The sequence below is a fragment of the Necator americanus genome, chromosome IV (genome assembly GCF_031761385.1).
Source record: "Necator americanus strain Aroian chromosome IV, whole genome shotgun sequence".
Taxonomy (NCBI): Eukaryota; Metazoa; Nematoda; class Chromadorea; order Rhabditida; family Ancylostomatidae; genus Necator; species Necator americanus.
In genome coordinates this window covers 20,786,217-20,807,492 of record NC_087374.1, presented here as the reverse complement: position 1 = coordinate 20,807,492, position 21,276 = coordinate 20,786,217, and the positions used below count along the sequence as shown (strand labels likewise).

Sequence of the window (21,276 nt, the reverse complement as noted above, 5' to 3'; positions counted from 1 at the left end):
AAACGGTACGGAAGATGCGACGCCGCACACGTTTGGCGTGCTCCAATCCAAATCTTTGTAGAAAATAGTGCGCCGGTACGCTCGGAACGATCTTCCCGCCCGATTTCTACGACAATTAGGAAGAAATGAAAGGAATCACCCTGCTCCTCATAATTTACGACCCCGTTTACGAATACTCCACCGGAAATCCGTATCACTCCAGATTCGTGGGGTGATGCCTTTAAGGATAGGTTGTCGCGGAGGCTGCGGGTACCTAGCGATACGCACCCAAAATGTTAACATCTTGCTCGGCCTTCTGAAGTAGTCATAGGAAGCTGTCTCCGCTTCTTTGTCCACGTTATGAGGAGACCGTCTGATCGTCTTATCCATGTATTGCTGAGGATGCTCCCAGATCCTAATTGAAAAAGGCCTCTTGGTCGTGAAAGAAAGTTCTGGACGGAGCTGGTGAAGGAAGATCTGAGGACACTTGGCAGGCAGTTCAGTCTAGACGTGAAATTCCGCCGCTTGTGGAATAGCGACGGATGGGTAGATTCTATGCGAACTCTAGCAGAAGATCGAACAAGATGGTCTCGAATATGCTCAAAGGACGATACACCCCGGCGAAAATGTGGATAGCCGTGTTAGGCCGTAACACCCGCCCGCCGATTAAGTCAAGTAAGTCATCCCACAACCTTACCATGGCCGAATGCTATGCTAATCACCGTTGTCTATTTTTTTTACCTATATACTTCATCTTGCAAATAAAGCTCATTATACAAACACACGAGGAGGGTTACCTGCACAACAAGTACTAAGTCGCATTATTCAACTTCACAAATCTTTAGATCTTTGTTAAAAATTTTAATGCATTGAAAATCACGAGAAACTCGACACGTACTGTAGAAATGTCATAACTGAAGCACCGGAACGAATACAGTTTGCTAGGAATACTGCACAATTACAAACGATCATCAAAACAGGAGACATCGTGACAATAACGAAAATGTGTAGGAATAATGGAACAGTGCTGTTTAAATCTCATGAACGTGAGCGTGAAGCTACGTTTGTATTGCGGAAACATAAAGAGCATAATATATGGAAGAAATAAATTAAGAGTGCTAATGCTTCATGTTTGAAAATATGCATTGCAAAGAAAGCCTCAAAGTCACTTCACTTAACGCAACTACTTTAAGTTTACTGTAGAAATCGATGGTGACTCGAGAGAGCAATCAATTAGTAAGAGAAGAATGAGCGAAGACATTTTCCACAGAGAAGCAAAGAGATGGTAGGTGACACCTCTGAGTGACGTCGGGTCAAAACGATGTGAAGCGCCAGCGTAGTTACGCGAGCGGTCGCTCGAGTCCTGCGAGCGATTGGAGAGGTCTGCTTGGGAATCTGCAAAAGTGTCGTGAGTGACGTCATCCGCATCGACATTGTTTTTGTTTGTTTTCATTCTTTCTCTTTTCCTTGTTTTTTTTCGTCTTTTAAATCTCTTCTTTCGTATTTTTGTTACGTTCGCTGTATTTGCTTCTGTTATGTAGATCTATGTTGTATCGGTATCGTTCTTAAGTTATTATATTGTTTTTATCAATGTTTTGGTTTTGAAATTTGGTTCAAAACTGTATTTATTTCTATGTTAATGTTCTTTTTTTGTCTCTTCGCGTACCCTGTCTTACAAACAAAAAAGAACATTAACGTGAAACTGAATACTTGAACAAAACCCAATACAATAACTTAAGAGCAATACAGATACAATATAGACCTACAAAACAAATGGAGATACAGCAAATATGCCAAAAATACGAAAAGAAGAAGCATAAAAGACGAAAGATCAGGAAAAAAAAGCAAAAAGAGTGAAAACAAGCAAAGAAAATTCGGCCAATATAGATCCGGATGTCGTCACTTCAAGTCACTTTGGCAAATTGTCGAGGTTAGAAACCTCCCTGCTCCAGCGCAAACGCTCGTGTAACTACTACACTCGTGCTTCATGTCGTTTTGACTCAACTATAATACTAGTTTGGCTTAGCATGCTGACTTTGATGCTTCTCGGCAGCTGGTCACAAAGAAGCGAGAATTTCCTGAACCATAAATTTGCACAAATCTTGTCTTTAAATGGATCTTTCACTGAAGAAAAATCGAAACAAATTGAATGACACAATAACGTTGACATTCATGGCGCTTATATAATCTGCTATAAACTACTAGGTCCCGTATTACGCCGCTAAATGTGTACCTTATGCGGATATTTCAGAGACCTCTTCGTTGTGGGACGTCCAATTACCAAGTAAGACATATAAGAGATTCACATAGCGTATTTGCTCGGCAACTGAGGGCAGTACGAGGATCAGGAGTTTTTGATCCAACTGTTGATCCTCGTAGAGCCAATGGCGGTAGCAACAACAGAAATTGCTGCATTTAAAAGCAAATAACAGCGGTTATTTGGCAGCTTGAAAAAGTTGGATAAGTCATGTAATTGATTGTTTGTAGGACCGGGAATTGATCTTTCATGCGCAGGTCATCGACAATTCTCGAAACAATCGCAGGTGTGCGCGCTTCAAATGCGTCGTCGTCGAAAAATTCGAACAATCGTCGAACCATTGAAATGAACTTCCACGAGTTCACTGCGCTGGTTTGATTTATGGGCAACTGAGAAGTAACAATTATTAAGAGCGGAAAGCCAACAAATTAAAATTTCCAAATCTCTCTTGTTGCGGTGTGCTCCGCGCCTTATGTTGACCCGAACGACCGTGACGCAATCACTGCAGTTTTGTGATCCCTTCTCCTGACTCTCTGGACTCGAGGCATTGTCTGACCCTCATTCAAATGCGTCTAGCGGTCGTACAGTTAAAGTAGTTACTGTAATACAAGCGTCAATGTTCACATAATGTAAGAAGTGCCGAAGAAAAGAAGAAAATTAATTAGAAATATCGAGTGGTTCCACTTCAGATACATTTTGCTCCGAAGACGCTATCACAAATAGCATTAAGACTTCTCGCAGCCTGTCCTGTACGACATCCAAAGGCGGCATCGGTGTCGAAAAGTCGAGTGACCCCAAGCGCTAATCGCTTTAGCAATTGTGAAAATGTAGCGGGTATTGTGGAATGACACCAGAAGAGATGCCAATCGCACAGCTCAAAGTATTCGGAGTTGCGGTAGACCTGAAAATGAACTGAAGTGAAATCTTCTCTTAGTTCCTATTTGTTTTATTTGAGAGTGTCTCAAAATACCTATCAGTTTGCTTTTTTCTATAGAAAGCTCCCCACTTCTCAGAAAGCTAATTCAAAACTATACTTCAACTGGGTGCGTGTTTTGGGTGCGAGCTGAGTCAAGTAAAGAAGACCTTGATCACTTGCATCGTAGGAGAGACGGGTCACACAAGGCTCTTCCACACACCCTTTTCCTGATTACCAAAGGGAATTGAGCCTGACCACGCTTGGTCTACACCTTTGTCCCAATCCACTCTTTGAGAAATCCGCACATCATCAATTTTCTGATAAGGTACAACATCGCTACTAACTTATGTCCCAGAATCCGTCGCAAACCGTCGGAATTCTTGGAAGTGGTCAAAATTAAATTTTGAAAGTACCATTCGAAAGTAAATGAGCTGCTGATTTCAAATGTACTTCGAGAATTTACTTTTGACAAATGTGTGGCCTGAAAACGGGCAAAGTTTCCTCAAGCCCCGTTGATTACTTTCACACCTCCGCAATCCTGCCATTGACATATCCCGCGGATACATCTCCATGAAAGGAAGGGGTGTTCATAGGATTTCCGCTTAATTCTCGAAATCGGACAAAATGTTTATTACATCCGTAATCAGGAGGTTATTTAGAGCATTTTGGTACCCCACATCATATGTTGGTTCGAAATTTCCATTCTCTTCAGAAATTCACGAAAGTGCTCCATCGAAGATTAATAAAAAGCCATACTTTCCAAGCTGTGAAAAATCTCCTCGGAAATTTTTCAGCAAACAACTTCTTGACAATAGTTTATATTGTAAGCTTCTAGCTTTGAAAATGTCTAGTTTTTCCAGTGTCAAACTTACAACATTACTCTATTTCGTTATTTGGTCCAATTTTTGAACAGCTGTCAATAGCTTAGAATGAACGCTTAAGTCTCGCGATTTGGTACTTGCCTAAAACCCTTCTTCCTTTACGAGAAGTGAATTAGGCGCTAACATTGGATGACAGCTGGTTCTGGTTTTCGAGTGACCAAATTGGGGAAATTTTCGTCTGTTTTCACAAAACAGAACTTTTTGCAGCCTCTATGAATTCTTTCAGTACCTCAAATAGCCAGTTCTTCTCACAAAAGACGCTCTTTCGAATGATGTTGAAATCACTTTTATTTACAAACTTCCAAATATCAACACTGACTCCGCCCTCTTATAGAGCAGGCGATATTCTATAGCTGGAATGGTTATCGCGGCCCGGCATGGTCTGCCAGGCATCTCACACCTTCGATAGGTGACTCCTCTGGCGATTCGGCGTCACAGAGACAATCATGTTTGAACATAAATGAACAATAACAACAATTCTACACAGTTCTTAGTCATCGGAACCACACAGCTACTTCAATTTCACAAGCTTTCGGAAAGAAATACAAACAAACGAAACAGACCTCCTGAAAAAGACAGACATGTAACAAATTAAGACGTTTTATGGAGGAAAAAATCGGAACTTTTTAAATTTTTGAATTTTTCGTGTCTTGCAGTTCAATTCGAATAATATTCACTTCTTCCTTTTCTTCCCTCTCCTTTTCTTTTTGTTTTTTGGTTTAGTTTCGTAAGTCATTTTCCTTCCTAGCCGTTTTAAATTATCACTGCTGTTTTTAGAAATAAGAACTGTGTAGAATTGTTGTTACTGTTCATTTATGTTCAAACATAATTGTCTCTGTAACGCCAAATCGCCAGAGTAGTCATCTATCGAAGGTGTGAGATGCCTGGCAGACCATGCCGGGCCGCGGTAACCATTCCAGCTATAGAATATCGCCTGCTCTATAAGAGGGCGGAGTCAGTGTTGATATTTGGAAGTTTGTAAATAAAAGTGATTTCAACATCATTCGAAAGAGCGTCTTTTGTGAGAAGAACTGGCTATTTGAGGTACTGAAAGAATTCATAGAGGCTGCAAAAAGTTCTGTTTTGTGAAAACAGACGAAAATTTCCCCAATTTGGTCACTCGAAAACCAGAACCAGCTGTCATCCAATGTTAGCGCCTAATTCACTTCTCGTAAAGGAAGAAGGGTTTTAGGCAAGTACCAAATCGCGAGACTTAAGCGTTCATTCTAAGCTATTGACAGCTGTTCAAAAATTGGACCAAATAACGAAATAGAGTAATGTTGTAAGTTTGACACTGGAAAAACTAGACATTTTCAAAGCTAGAAGCTTACAATATAAACTATTGTCAAGAAGTTGTTTGCTGAAAAATTTCCGAGGAGATTTTTCACAGCTTGGAAAGTATGGCTTTTTATTAATCTTCGATGGAGCACTTTCGTGAATTTCTGAAGAGAATGGAAATTTCGAACCAACATATGATGTGGGGTACCAAAATGCTCTAAATAACCTCCTGATTACGGATGTAATAAACATTTTGTCCGATTTCGAGAATTAAGCGGAAATCCTATGAACACCCCTTCCTTTCATGGAGATGTATCCGCGGGATATGTCAATGGCAGGATTGCGGAGGTGTGAAAGTAATCAACGGGGCTTGAGGAAACTTTGCCCGTTTTCAGGCCACACATTTGTCAAAAGTAAATTCTCGAAGTACATTTGAAATCAGCAGCTCATTTACTTTCGAATGGTACTTTCAAAATTTAATTTTGACCACTTCCAAGAATTCCGACGGTTTGCGACGGATTCTGGGACATAAGTTAGTAGCGATGTTGTACCTTTAACTCATTTATTTCATTTAAACTGCTACCCACAAATGATGAATATCCATGTTCATACTCTTGCTACAAGCACTTGACAAACCATACAATATAAAATACAAAATAAGATCCCAGAAGTAGCCCTGGCACACGGCTCAAGCAATCTAGCTAAACCAAGCATCAAAGGTTTCTTCGTTAATGTGACGGTTTGATGAGTTAAGGAAATTTGAAATTTCACCAACACACAAAAAACTAGAAACTTGTGAATGCATCGGAAAGAAGCATTGGAAAGTTTTTCTAATTGAAAACATAGGCGCTTACCATATCAACTACGACCTCTTTGAGTGCCGCACCATGATCCACTTGGTCGTGCGCGTAGAAATAGCAGAAATCGGAGACTAATTGCGCTCTTCCCACAGCTGAGAAGCGATCAGGATGTTCGCCTATTTGACTAAATATAACATACATAGACATTTGCAAGACAAGACATCCAAGGAAATACATTAACTTATGCAAAAAGGAAGAGGATTAAAACTCAAAATTGAGTTAAAGTGAAAATTTAGAGAGTCAAAGACGAACGATAAGGAGTTGAACGAACCCGAAAATAGTGAGCCAAGTAGTAGTATCATAGTTCACTCTGAAAAATGAACTGAAGTTCAGATTAACGAAAACTTCAGAGTCTTTCGGTGGCATTGTTAGCATCTGCGCAAAAAGAAAAGGAGGAAGTCCTTGTTTAGAAGATAATCGTAGTGGCCATAGTTCAGCGCTAAACTGTTGAAGTTCAAAGCTGAGCGCCGTGTTCGACACCTTCAAGGCCGGGAAACCTCCCGTGATGAACCAGTATTCATAGACCTGGAACAATGATGATTACAAGAACGCTCTACATCAGGAAAAACAAAGACGAAGAACGATTCAATTCGCAAGGGTTTTTTAACAGTCCTTTTGTTACTTTTCTACCCCTAATCTGGAGGAGAAAAATGGAGAGAAAGCGGAGACCGTGAAGTCAGCACAAATGCAGCAGTTTCTTCACTTGTGGCACTTTTCCTAATTTACGATTTCTTCCCCAATCGACAGTGCAACACAATCAACTATCGATTGAACATAAGTGCCTGCGATTTTCATTTAGTATGTACAAGTACAAGATGCAAACGATCAGTGTGATTTCTTTACATCAAAGTTGAAAGGATAAAAGCATACCTGTGCCAACGAGATATTCCTGTCAACCGGCACATCCTTGAAATACAACAAAAAACTGCTCAAATCGAACGAATTCCTTGTCGCCACAAGATTTCGAATAGCGGATAGTATAAAATCTTCTCCGACTACTGTTTCAATACTCTCTAGTAGCACCACTCCTTTGAGATAGCAATGGGAAGAGATCTGGAGGAATGAAATCCATGAACTTTCTGACGTTAATTAACGACTGAAGACTTCTTTCTGACGTTTCTTCGTGTTATTTTGCCATTTTAGAGCCTCCTCTCCACATTAATTTTTCAGCGTTTTTGTCTTCTTTTTTTCTAATATTTCACATTTCTAATATTGTCTAATATTTCTTGTAAACACCATCGACATCGAAAGCGACCAACAAAAACATACATGATCAGATGGGGTGGGGGCGGTCGCTAGGTACCCGCAGCCGCCGCGACAGGCGATCATTAGGGAAAACGACTGGCGACGGCGATCGTTAATTGCGCTGCGCAGCGTCAGCAGAGCACTGCGCTGCGTTTGCCTCATGCCCCGCCCATCACATCCTTCATCAGCGGCTCTCATCGTCTGAGGTGCGAAACATGCCTCGCAGGGGCACGGTATCATTGCTATTGCTTCCGTATGGAGTATCGATCGTTTACGTATAAAGATATATCGAACGACTGCACACGAGATACCAGAAACAGGAAATAATTGTACGTTTTACTTGCTTAAAGCGAAAAAATCGAAATTTCACAAACTACTGTAGTATCTTACAAGGATTTAATAGTCTGTATAAACACAAATCTACATTCATATCTTCTATACAGTTTTTTCAATCACACCTCTACATTTTTCAAAAACCAGGTTCTCGGATTTTGGAACGTTTTCAATTTTCAGTTAGCTATGTTTGCATTTGTTGCAACATTTGCTTTACTTTTTTAAACCAAAAATTTTCTTCGCCTTCCCGGTTCTCGTTCTTACGCGCTTTTTTTCCTTGTTAACTTTTATTTTGGAACATAGTCAGCTTCATTTATGTTTTCTGATGTTGTTTTGTTATTGTACAAATTTCCTACGTTTTTGCTTCATTTTTAGCATCTTCATTTCCTACGTTTTCTTCCATTTTCTACGTTGCTAAGTTTTCGCTTTTTTGTTCTTTCAACCTTCGTAGAAGACAACTCTATCACGTAATTGCAATACAAACATTGCTCTTGACCATCAGTGATGTGGTGATGGATGGGCGTGGCTTAGTGATCACAGGTAGTCCAAGATATGCCTGCTCTGGCCTCCCGACAGCCTCTTCTGCAGGCACTTACCCGGCTGCAGATAATCGGCTGCGGGTACCTAACGATACGCACCCGATCAGATGCTTTTCCACAAGGAACAATTGAAATGTACACGCTGTTTACATAGAGCTGCTGCCGAACACCGACAGCGTCAAATGGAACAAAGCATTGTTGGCAAATATGTGAATGTCGATATTTTGCAGTGTTGCTAGTCAATCAGCAAGGTCTCAGGAGGCCAAAACGTACACATAAACACAGCATACTCGACAAGACACAAACATGATGCATGTGATTATCAGGAGAGAATGTGTCGGGTGCAAAAATAGAGACTTTAGCAGATGTCAGAAAGTCTACGTTCAGCTAATTTTTCGTTTCATCTTAGTTACAGCAGTGCAATTCTTCGGAGAACAATTTTGATGGTATAGGATTAAAGGCAGCATACCATAAATCTGATGTGATATGGATTTCTCATGGATGGCTTCTATACGGTGTTGTTAATCGCGGAAAACCACGTGGTTCCTCTCATCTCTCTGTGATTGTCCTAAGAAAAGGCATGGGAATCGCTTTATTTCCTATGAGGTGCGTTAGAATGGGCCTTTACGAACACGTTCCGTCCCCCTCAGCAGTCTATTCATTAGTTCAACTTAAATAGACTGGTAACGGGACCTTATTAATCCTCGAAAGCTCGCTTGATGCGGCGCGTGCACAAGGGTGACGCGTTTCAATGGAAGCCGTCGCAAAAAAATGAAAAAAATAAATGGAAAATAAAAATGCTCGGAATACAACGGAAAGGTCCCAACTTTGGAAAAGCAACATTTTCTGATGCGCTCAAATCTTTAACGATTAGTCACCAAATAAACTATCCTTTCCTCTAGTCACGTGTCTGTGTAGTAGCGTCAAAACGACATGAAGCACGGTGCAGTTGGGTTGGCGAGTGCGGTCGAAGCTGTGCCTTAGAGAGCGGTAGGAATTGAGGTGGGACCAACGAGAACTGCAGCGAAGAATGGTGCAAGAAAAAGCGAAGAATGCTAAGAATGAATGATGCATCGTTGTCAATCTCTATGGATTCGTAAGATGCTATCCATGTTAACTAACCATGTTCACAATGATTAAGAAACTACGACAACATAATGGCGTATATAATGGCTGAGATTAGGGAAAGAAGAGAACCTATGAAGCTACAAAATTTTCAATGTGGGACTGCAAGCGAAAAAATGGTGGATGCCCTACTTTATAAAGTGTCTTACACAGTACGTAACTGTCAGTGGCATCAGGAGAAAAAGTGACACAGAAACCCAACCACTTCCACTCCAAACCTAACAAAGAATCCGAACCTTGATGAATCAGTAGAAACACTGCATTGAAACCTTTCACATGTTTTCTTTTAAGAAATATGAAATACTCACAATGTTGCGTGTGATATTGTCTGGCATAACCAGCGAGTGTCTCGGAGCGAAGAAATCCTCTGTAAGCTGAATGGCGACGTATTTTGACAGCATAAATCGTTCCCATCTCGAGTCGTGATCTAACACAGCGGCGGCAACCTTGTAAGAGATGTAGTCGGTGAGGTCTTCCTAAAAAGATTTTAAACGGATAGAAAAACATTATGATGATAACATAGCAAGTCTCCATTAAACCTCTCTGCTGTTTTATTGTAAAAATCGTCTGCGATCGATCAATGATAAGTACAAATACGACTTGTTGCTTCGCCGAGAATACTAAGGAACGGGCATAGCGCAGTCGGTTAGAGGTCCCGATGCTTGAACGATCGATCGGAGTTTCGAATCCGCTCTAGTGCCCACCGAGCCTTTGATCCCTCCGAGGTCGATAAATTAGTACCAAACTTGTCTGGGAGGATAAAAACGGTGACTTGACACATCGGCAAACCACCGCAAGTCATGGTATAGGCACGTTCGTAAACTTCAAGCGACTCTGAATTGAAGTGAACGTCGTGGAGCATCCCAAGCGGACTGATTAACGCCAGACCCTTTACAGTTTACTCAAGTCGGATTTGCGGATATGCAAAATAGCGCAACCAAATTGTGCACAGAACAGAGTTTTGACAATCAAAACTTTTATTTCAGTGTCTTGGAATGATAGATGCAGACACGTGACACAGTCGGGTCAAAATGATCCAACTATGGTGCGGAAGCAGTTACTTTCGATGTGGGACGCTCGCTAGCTCCAATCGAACAACAGATATGACTAAGGATTTCACTTCGCCGCTTCGAGCGCAGCCAATTACGCAACACCACCAGGCTTCACATCGTATGCCGACTATATCTACGCTGTTTCGGGAACCGTGGCGCACCCACTTCGCCCTTGAACTTTTCAGCGCATCACTCATCCCAGCTATGCTATTTCTTCAAATTGGGAAATATTAAGTTCTCTTCGTACTTCGATGCAACAGCTTCTTTTGGTAGATTTACACAAAATGAGTGTCCAGATAATTGTGCTTCTGATCTTTGGATGATCTATTTTCCAGTGAAAGCCTCGTTTTCTCTGGAAAAAGCTCGTTAAAATCTGTAGAGCAAAGACGTAGCATTCTCTATGATCAACCGCCTACTCGCCAAAAAATTGCCGTGCACACATTTCCGCCATAATCCACCGCTTGTATTGATCAGATCTCATATCTTCTCTGCACGGTTCCTTATGAAGCATCCTTTCCCTTTTTCATAGATTTGTTGAGCAACTGTTCCCCACTCTCCATAAATTTTTGCGGTGAACGCTAAACTCAAATTACTTTACAAGTTACTTAAATGAAATGTAAAAATATGGAAGTAGCGCTCTTATTTCCATGTTCATCAAACTCTCCGTGGAATGATAAGCGGTTGAACTGTGCAAAAACGTAAAAAATCGAAGACCTAGGATTTCCGTAGCTCCTACTTATCTCAAAACTTCATTTCATGTTAAATTGTTCAAAGAACAATATGTCAGTCATTGTCGCGTTCAAGTAGACTGATATCTGTTCAATTTATTTAAATATTTATTTATTTTATTCAATTTTTTTTTTCAGAAGTTTAGTAAACTTCTGAAAAAAATTTCGTTACTTCATAAGTTTTCCTTTAGTTCTGGGTATAGGGACCGCGTTACCTCGAACCTGTAAGTCAAAATGGCAAAAGTTGGAAGACGCGACTGATCGCAAGATGAATCGTTCTTCAACGGGTCACAGGCAAGCTTTTCCGTTATCTCCAACATTCCGGAACCTCTACGACAATTTCCGTATTTGTTCTCAAAAAAACTTTTGCTTATTTTGTACTCCTATTCCGATTATATAATATAACAACGATAGCTCTTCCTCTCACCTAGTTGTCCCAAAAAGACTTACAACAACGAAAATCGTTGAAACATCCCATATGAAATATTAGAATGGATATTCTCCTACAATCCTCCTGATTCTTAATAGGGCACCCAGACCACTCAAGATTTATTTGGAGCAATGGGAGGTAGTAATTCGATGAGAACAATATTAGCATGTGAATGATTGATGTAGATGTGATCTCCATCGCCAAGGACAGTTGCAGGTCGAACCACCAACCTGGACAGACGTCTCCAGTTTCATGAACTGAAAACGTCTGTCCAGAAGGTACCACTTAAAGCTGAGGAATGAGAAAAGAAGAACGCTTCACGTGTAAGTTATTAGTCTGTGGAAGGGTGGTGGAAGTTGTGGTTAGTCTTTCCACCACGACTACCGAGATGAGCAGAACATCAAAAGCTGCTCTTTGAGGTTTTGTGTGATCTCGAACCTTTACCTTTGCCAGTCCCAAATAGTACCTCCAGTCGATCCCTCACTTTGCTTCTCTCACCATCGCGGCACGTGACAGCGTCGCCGGTTCAAGTTGCGGCGATTGCGATGTATGTGCCATTGACGAAAACAAGAAAACAGCATCGAAAAACAGACAACACACGACGCACACGAGGCAACGCAGACGCGGAACTCGGCGACGTCGATGTCGGCTGGACATCGAAAATCGCGGCCGAGCTGATGGAGCGCTGATGGCGAGGAGCGAGTTAGGCGGAGCTACAGATGTCATCCTCGTCGTAAAAATAGGAGACGCAGACGTACACACAACAAAACAACGTTCGCGCACAAACACATCACATACACAAAAAGGGCATCCGATGTCGAATAGAACTAGGAGCTGTGAAGTTAGCGATAGCTATGAATACATGGAATTAGGACAAATGTATATACGCACAAGCGATCCAGACTAGCAATTCGGAGACCGCTACCTTGGCTGCCGTTATTCATTCAGCTAACGGAAATACAAAAGCTAAACGTTGAACTGGTGTTGCACGAATGAACTAGAGATTGCAAGTTGCAGGAGTGAGATCCGCAACGATCTCGAAATCCAGGAACTTTTTGAGTTTCTCCTCACACCGCTTCTAATACTCTATATCTACCGATGTGCTTTTGAATCCTTCTGTTCTAAAAACCAGGTGTCTTAGTATGAAATGCCAAATGATAATCTTCCCTGTAGGTGAGAGTAATGACTCAAAAATGAGTCATAATGAATGGTCACGCGCCGAAAAACGATAACAATTTACTCGCCAAATGAGAAGTCGTTGTAGATGTCATTCTAAAGGGAGAAGAAAACAAGGCAAAACGAAGTAGGCATTGCTTGTCGGATGGATGGCCGGAACGAACACCACCTGAGTACCATACAGACAAATTCCCTATAGGTTAAGAACGTGGACTAGGTAGGGAGTGAGCCTGAGGGCCTCCTTGAAGACTCGGGTACTTAGACCGTTTTTCCTTGTACTTAACAACATCAAAATGGATTTAAACCACCTGAAGCGGAGTGGAAGGATGAAAAGAGGTCCCACCACGCAATTTCGAACGCAGCAGAACGCCTATGCAGACGCGGGCGCAAAGTCGGCATTTACTTTGGGTCTAATCACTTTGGTGTACTGAAATCTCCACCACTTGGCTAAAATATTGCCTTCATTTTGTGTTCAAGAAAAAACGCAGATTTTCGATTGAATTTGCAAGAAACATATAACCTAGTGAAATATTAATTTGATGCATTGTTTAAACTTGTAAAGAAAGTAAGTTTGAAAGTGAAATTCGCCTTCTTTTCTTTGACGATGTCGGACGCTCTCCAGTAGTTACGTATTCTCGGAGAAAAATTGTGATTATAGTCGGGTCAAAAGGACGCGAAGCTCCGTGCATTCTGCGACCTGCTGCGATGAGTGATACCAGCGAGGGTCTCGCCTCGATTCCAGCGGCGCCTCTTCGAGCGCAGGCGTTTGTGTTCGTTTATGAACTTGGTATTATTTTGAACCCACTGTACCAAGGTTTAAAAGCACCACCTCCTATTCGGTATGCTGCCTTTAAACGCATCATCCCACGAATCTGAGGTGGTACGGATTTCAGTACTGGAGTATTCGTATACGGGATAGCAGATTATGGAGAGAGAGGTGATTCTGTCCATTTCTTCTCAATTGCCTAAAAAACGGCCCGGAAGATGTGGCATTGTTGGTTTTTTCTTTGGTTGAAAATCTAGTAGAAATGTAGGGATCATTGTTGCGACAAAGTTCTATAATTTTCAAAACCTCCCAACTAAAACCGTAACCTAAATACTCTAAAATCTCAAAGCTGTGCTGAAAGTGTTCGTATTTTCGTAGCTTCTGGAAGATTCCTATTCGGAAGAAAGAGAGCGAGTGGAATCAGCCCAACGGTGACGACCAAAGCCATTGGACTGATCTTGTGGGATCGTTTTCAGTGCCCTTTCAGTAAAGTAGACACTTTCACCTTCCTCGCTTCTCCAATGAATCCATAAATGTCGTTCGCAAAACATGTTTACTTGACTCGTTCAGCTCAACATCACCGTCAATGCACGATAATTCAGTGTCGATGGAACACATCAGTGGACCAAGGGGTAAGGTGGCAAAATGAGACAAAAGTAACCGTGCCATTGTATTACGCACGGCTAGTACCTGGAAATGCTTTCTGCTACTTCGCTTGTTGAGTAAATAACTTGTGCCTGTAGTCAAGCACATGCGGAAATCGTATTCAAGATGATCGTAGATCATTGTTAACAACAAGCAGATTTAGATGCGGATGTTTTCGTTCCTGAAGACATCGGCATCTGCATGATGCGCCGTAATTACGGACTTTTGCTGAGCGCCTTATCTCTCAATGATAAGTGTTGACAGTAAAATCGTACATTTTTCAGTTTCTGCAATTACAGAAATGACCATGCATCGTCGTTGCACAGCAGATGTTTTGCAATTCCAGAAAATAGAGTTATTTGCAACAATATAGTAGTTGTGCTAATCTGACTAAGATCGCAAAGTCAAAGGGACAACAATAACTTCTAAATAGTAGTAAGGTCCTTTCGCGGACAAAAGCGCTACCATGATATTTTGAATTACTTCGACTTTATTTTCTCATTTGATAGATATTTGCAACTAGTCCAGTAAAAGTCAAAATGTGAATGCTTACTGGGCGAGCCAAACATAAAATCGTTCTGAAACTTCCTCAGTACGTTAAGGATTTGCTATCCATTACTGAATTTGTTAGAGAAGATAAACAGTCGCTATACCTGTAGGCAAATCCATCTCCACCTGTCCACCGTCGCTTTGTTGCCAATCCAATGATGAGCGAGTTCATGGGCGATCACGTAAGTGAGATGGGCATCATCTCCATAGGTGGCCAGGTTTTCTGACAACAGTATGTGACCCCAATTTTCCATACCACCATCGTAATCTGGCAAAAGTATGAAGTCGACCTGAATGAAAACGTAACTGTCGCCCACGGTAGCAGCTCGCTTGTACATATTCATATCTAATCTTTCTCTTTTTTTTCTCATTTCCATTCAGTGTCTTCTCTCTTTGGATAACGTGTAGTAGACTCTGGATTTATAATTTTTTAGTCAAGTTCGACAGATGACCCATGTTGGCATCTGTCGCTCATGCCCGCCTCCCAAAGGTGAATCACTGGCTACTTGTCTATAGTTCGTTTACTCCTTCTTGATGCCCCAGAAATTTGCGGAATAGTACACCTCCATTTTATATGACGGTCAAATCAAATCTGATTGAAGACCCTCTTATAACCTTTGCTTTAGTGTCAACATTTGCATATCACTCGTTTTCGCTCGCTATCGATCGCCGCTTTTACCTAAACACTACATAAATGATCTCTATACCTTGTTCAATGGTAGTGGTATAACCATAATACTGCCAAGTAGTTCGAATGAGGCCACGGCGACGTTAAGAACACGAAGGGCGACACTTTGCGATGTTGCATGAACGCGTACCGTTACCCCAAACGATGTTTGTCGAATGATCTGAAAGAATGATTTTTGAAGTATCATTAAATTGGACCACCTTTTGGAACGACAGAATTTCTTGTAAATGTGGGTTTCACCTTTTTTAGAAACTTCCATGGATCCTGAAAAAATAAAAAAGGTTAGATAATTGATAATATGTTGCACCCAGTTCCAGGTCGTCGGCTTCACTTTTGTGCAAATCCGAAAATCTAACACTTAGTCCTCTCCCCTTGATGCTTGCTTTTCCTCAACAACTAGAAACTAATCGTTTTCATTTGACGTAAACATCAGTACAATAATGTGTGGTTCTTGTCCACAGCATTCTTGACGCAGATGTATCGCAACGCCACAGACGCGCCAGGCCCGCGGCGATTGGTTTAGTTACAATCTAGTGAGGATAATGTATCCCCAGTTAGGCGATTTCTGGTTGCGTCGTAGAAGTTGCTGATTGTTATGCTCGAAACACTGAATAGACTGGATACACGTGTGTACGTAACCGGACGAAAGTTGCGGCGAATCCGTGCGGCACTCGCTCTCAAGAAAGGAAAAAGAAGAAAACTCGAAACGCTTTTGTTTTTTCCACGGTTGGGCTACCCTCTTAACGTAACTAACTCACCAGCCCACTAACTTTTTATTTGGGATCCTTGTGGTCTCATAGAGAAACCTGTCAGCGAACGCAATGAATAATCGATATTGTTGCAAGTGACGTTGGCTTAGCTTTAGCTGGTATCGATCAATATCTTATATTTAATTTCACGTGCAGTCGCATGCACCCTAGTTTCCTAGTGTTTGGGCGGATCAGTTAAAATTATTCCCTCATTTTTAAACGCAGAAATGTTCAAATCTGATCGTCGAATAGGGGGATTGGGGCGGAGCTTTCATGTATTGCCAACCAATCAACAACAAAATCAATGCTGAGGAAGAACTAGCAATCGCTAACATAGCGATCGATCATCAAATCATTACAAAATAACCAGTACAACTGAGAAAATGCAAAAGTGTTTGTTGTTGAAATTTTTTGCTGCATGAATCGTGACAAATCCAACCAGGATCTCGGCGGAATTTGTTGGTTTTCAGCAAACGCAGGTATTCCAGTCCAGCATTTATGAAAAAATGGGAAAGTAGTTGTAGTTCTTTCCGCTGAAGATTTCTAAAATCGCACATTGCTCATTCTCTTCATTTCTAAAATGAACGAAGAGAGTGAGAGAATGACTGTATTAAGGGAAAAAACAAATAAACTTTCTGCAAAACAGCATGTCAAAATAAAACAGTTCAAGTCTCCTTAGCTTCGTTGCTTTGAAAGTTCACCAATCTTATCTTCTAAAAGAAGTGGATTTTATACAACCGTATACTCGATTTAACGAAAATTACTTTCAAAACATTATTATTACTTTTTCACAAAAGATGTCCCCAATGAATGATTAATTTAAAGGAAAAAAACCATTAGACACAACAACAGTTGTTTTTCTACATAGTTGTTATTTTCATTTTGACGGACTAGATAAGCAATGACGGTGTCGTTTGCTAAACAATGCAATGATGTTTTGGTGTTGTTCCCGTTTTTCTGTTTTTGTTTTTGTTTTTGTCGTCTGGAGAGAAAGCGAGGCTGTCTGATCAATTTCTGCATTTTTTTTTGTCGCTACAATGGAAAGTAATTCATTGCAGCACAATAAATACAATTGTGTCCGTTCCATTGTTTTGCGACACCGTATGTAGTGTAGTTAAATTCCTCTACACAGTTGAATTTTCCTGCGCTCATTTCTCTCTACTTATCGATTATTTCATATTTTGCCTCATTGTTTCACTAACTTTTTCTTCTTTCTTTCATTCTCGCAATTTTTTTGGACGTCTGTAGTGTCGCGGTTAGAGGTTCCGCTTCCTGCACGATCGATCGGAGGTTCGAATCTGCCCTAGTGCTCACCAAGCCTTCGATCCCTCCGGGGTCGATAAATTGGTACCAGACTCGTCTGGGAGAATAAAACACTGACTTCACATATCGGCTAGCCACCGCAGGTCATTGTGTAGGCCAGTTGCACGTTCGTAAACCTCAAACGATTCTGAATTGAAGTGAACGTGGGGGCGCATCCCAAGCAGATTGATTAACGCCAGACACTTCATCCTTTACCTTATCCTTTATCAGTGCTCATGAACACAATTAGGACGAGAGCACCACTGAGGGATGCACAGCCAACAATGACAAAACAAAGGATAGTTAGAGTCACTTCCAATAGTAATTAACCGACTTTTTGAAATAGGAATACAACGAAAACTAACACATGTATCGAGGACTAGTTCTCGCAGAAGACGTGTTTTATACTCAATTAGTGTGCAATAAACCCTGCAATACTTTTCTTGAATTCTTTTTGAAGTCTGACAATAATGAAGTTTGCGTGTTTTTTAGTATCATTCGCATTTGTAGTTACTAAATTTTCGTATAAGCGCCTGCTGAAACGTCAATTTAAATTGCTGCAATTAGTTCACTCAGCGAATTCTCTCATCAATTACAAGCGGAAATAGTTTCCCTGTTATGCTAATTACCCGGGTTTAGTTGAGATTCCAAGTGCAACTCAGAAACACTAAATAAAACAAATTTTCATATGTGTATAGAATTAACTTGAATTGAATTTGTCGCATGAATTGAAGAATGAAAATAGAGGAAAACAGAAGGGTTTGAAAAATAAGATAAAACTTAGAGTGAAACGGAATTTTCATGAATCATTTTAAAAAAAGATAAAGAAACTAAAGTCGGAACCGGTAGTGTTGTTAAGTTGTCTTGTAGTGAAGAACAGTTTTCGTAGATGTCCTTACTCCAGCACTTATTTCTCGCCCTAAACCCTTTGTCAATACCAAAATTTTTATTCCATCACGATCATTCATCGAGATCCAGTATGCACATCGTGATATTTTCCGCCTCTTCCAATCAATCGATAGACCGCAAAAATCAAGGTGCACATTAAAATACATTTACTTTCGTGTTATGCACCGGTCGACCGGAGGGTACGTCTGGTCTAGGAGGGCAGCGTTTCAACGAGGGATGCGTGTCCGGCAGGAGGGGGGATGCGGACGGAATTCCAGTGGCCCGTTGTGTTGTGTTCAACCAAACAAACATTTGTTGCTGACGAAAGTTGTGCCACCTGCAGCCATTCGGGCGCAAAGAACCACTTCTGCGGTTGCCACCTTCCATTCTTCAGTTGAAGCCCCTCAGCAGTGATGTGTATTTATAGACGCAAAAGTCACGCAAACACACTTTCGTTGTGTTGTTGCGACTTGTTCCTGTTTGTGTCACATCGTCAGGCTTTTCATGATTTTCGATGTGTTGCATAACGCGTCGCGCTCAACGGATGATGATAAATACTTGGCATAGTGAATTCGAACACACGGCACACATGTTGTGGCCGTATATTGTGGCGATCGCAAACCGAAAAACAACCAAATAAGGCATCACAGCAAAGGCAGCCGCGTCGCGACTGCGCGGCCTCCGCGCACGCATACCTCGGCTGCGCAGCACCATGCCACGACCACGACCACGACCACGCCCCCTCGTATTCTCACATACGTGGCAATTATACGGGCCACAAATCATTCCCTTCCTGGATTTTCGCTCATTTTTGGTGTGACTGAGTGCATGCCAGGAGACTAGTGGTTTTCTGTGTCTGCAGACTTGATAGTCCACCGTGTGTTCGTTCAAAATCCTCCGCATTTCTCTCAAAGTTTTTTTTTTTTAAAGCTGCTTGTGCCATTTGTATACCTCATTCTTCTTCACTGCGTATTGAGACGAGAACTGATCCCCACAAGCTGTACGTTCCGTATGCATATAGACAACATGAGCTTATCTCCCCCTTATTATCTTGATCATCACTATGTGATTCGAGTCGGAATATGTGAACTAAAAGATACGGAGGTGGCATCTAGTTTCTTTGGAGCAGTTCTCGCAGAACTTTTATCTCGGTTACTTCAAGTGGAACTACTCGTGTGATCCTTCAGTTTTTTGCAAGCATTTATTGGTAAATGTTCAAAATACAAAATAAAATGAAGCCTTTTTTCTAATTTATAAGTGGTTCTGAGGAAAGAACGGAAAAAAGAGATAAAATTCTTTCAAAATAGAACGCTGTGATCAGCGCTGACGTTGCATAGTATGGTTTGAAAGAGGCAATTAGTGAACAACCAGAGATAGAAATAATTGAAATCCTAGGAAATCACGATGGTCATCACTTTAGGTGATTCGGAAAGCGATGGATCCATGAAAATGATTGATTTATATAATGCCGTGATTTGTATAATTTACGATGTATGTGTAGTGGAAACGATTGGAGGCGATGAGCGACAATACCAATTTACAAAGTAACCCTAGTGGAAAGCAATACTTCAGAATTTTTTCTCGCAAGCTGCGTATTTCTCCTTTGATTTTTCGGCTATAAATCCTCAACTTGTGTAATTACGCGCACTGCTGGGTGTTGTCGCCTCTATTCCTCTATCTGTGTGTATCTAAGCGTACTTTGTTGCTTATGCATCAAAATATCTCCTCTACATAATTGCTATCCGGAATTGTTTTTCCGGGAACACACTACACATGTATAGTTAATGACTGTTTCAGATAATATTCTGCTTTTCTGCATTGTACATCACGCACAACTTAGACGTGCACGATTTTCGCTCTTGCCGTTCTCGAAATCCTACTCTTGAAAATCATCCAGTTCAGATTTTTTGTCGCAAAATCTCCTGTAATTCTCACTGTAATTTTAAAACAGTTCCATCTCAACCAGCAAGAAAAACAGAACCGATGCCCTGAGTCCATACGCGCGCTGCCTCCGCTACCTTTAACCAAAGATCTATCCAACCCATGAGATATTGTGCGTCCCTCTGTGGTTCCACAAAACAGTCAACAAAATAGCAGCTGTCATCAGAAAAACTACAAATGTATGCCCATTCACTATCTCTGGATGCAGTAATCATACGGAGCACAATAATGTGACACGATAAAATAGAAGAAAGTGTGAGCTTCGAATTTTTACCTCTTTGTATGTGTCCGGCATTACAGAAAACGCAATTAAGTACGCAGGTAATAACGGCGTCGGTGCGAATACAGTCTTTTGCCATTCTGCATCAACGACAAAGACGTCGTTAGCGATGTTGTTCGACTCCGCTATCGTGTTAGAACGATGGACTACGGTAATTCGAAATGCGGCCTTCACCGATGGATGATCGACGCATGGAAGAAGCTCTCGAGCAAAATACGGCTGTAGATGCGTGGAGAAGAGGGTCAGATTTCTTTGAATAACCCCTGTTGAGGCATTGCTGAGACGACCGTTGTACTCACCAATGGTTAAGAGGTACTGTCCAGCGAACATTTGCTCATTGAATGTGAATTCTACCGTATCCGTGTGGAATCGAATGCTCTTGAGTTGCGGTTCAAACGCATTCAGGGAAGAGATCAGGGATACATTCCTCATAGCGTAAAGATTTTTCGAATGAAGTGTGATATTGGACGTGGTCGCGGTGAGATTAAAATGGATCACAACAGAGGAGGTGAAACCTTGAAAATGTTCCAGGACGGGGATTTTCACCGTGAGGTCATAGGATAGGGGACGAATATGGGGCGATAGACCAGTTTGAACAGCAGCAGAAACTAAGTGATTAGCCTTGAGGGCTAGGAGGAGAAGGTTAAGGACGAAGCGTGTGTTCGTCAT

General features: G+C 41.3%; 1 protein-coding gene across 3 annotated transcripts; it reads right to left on the bottom strand.

Annotated features, from left to right (window-relative positions):
• Positions 1-2,036: 2,036 nt before the first annotated feature.
• On the bottom strand, positions 2,037-21,276 carry RB195_002129 (uncharacterized protein; the record flags this gene model as incomplete). 3 transcript variants are annotated; one of them, XM_064199227.1, is made up of 9 exons in its annotated part: positions 2,037-2,057; positions 6,166-6,295; positions 6,443-6,696; positions 7,042-7,224; positions 7,441-7,617; positions 9,722-9,889; positions 14,864-15,049; positions 15,467-15,607; positions 20,602-21,276. In XM_064199227.1, the coding sequence occupies 9 exons, from the start codon at positions 21,274-21,276 to the stop codon at positions 2,037-2,039; spliced, it is 1,935 nt and encodes a 644-aa protein (XP_064055108.1). The 3 variants fall into 3 exon arrangements, with proteins under 3 accessions (XP_064055108.1, XP_064055109.1, XP_064055110.1); XM_064199229.1 differs by having other exon boundaries at positions 14,894-15,049; XM_064199228.1 differs by lacking the exon at positions 7,441-7,617 and having other exon boundaries at positions 14,894-15,049.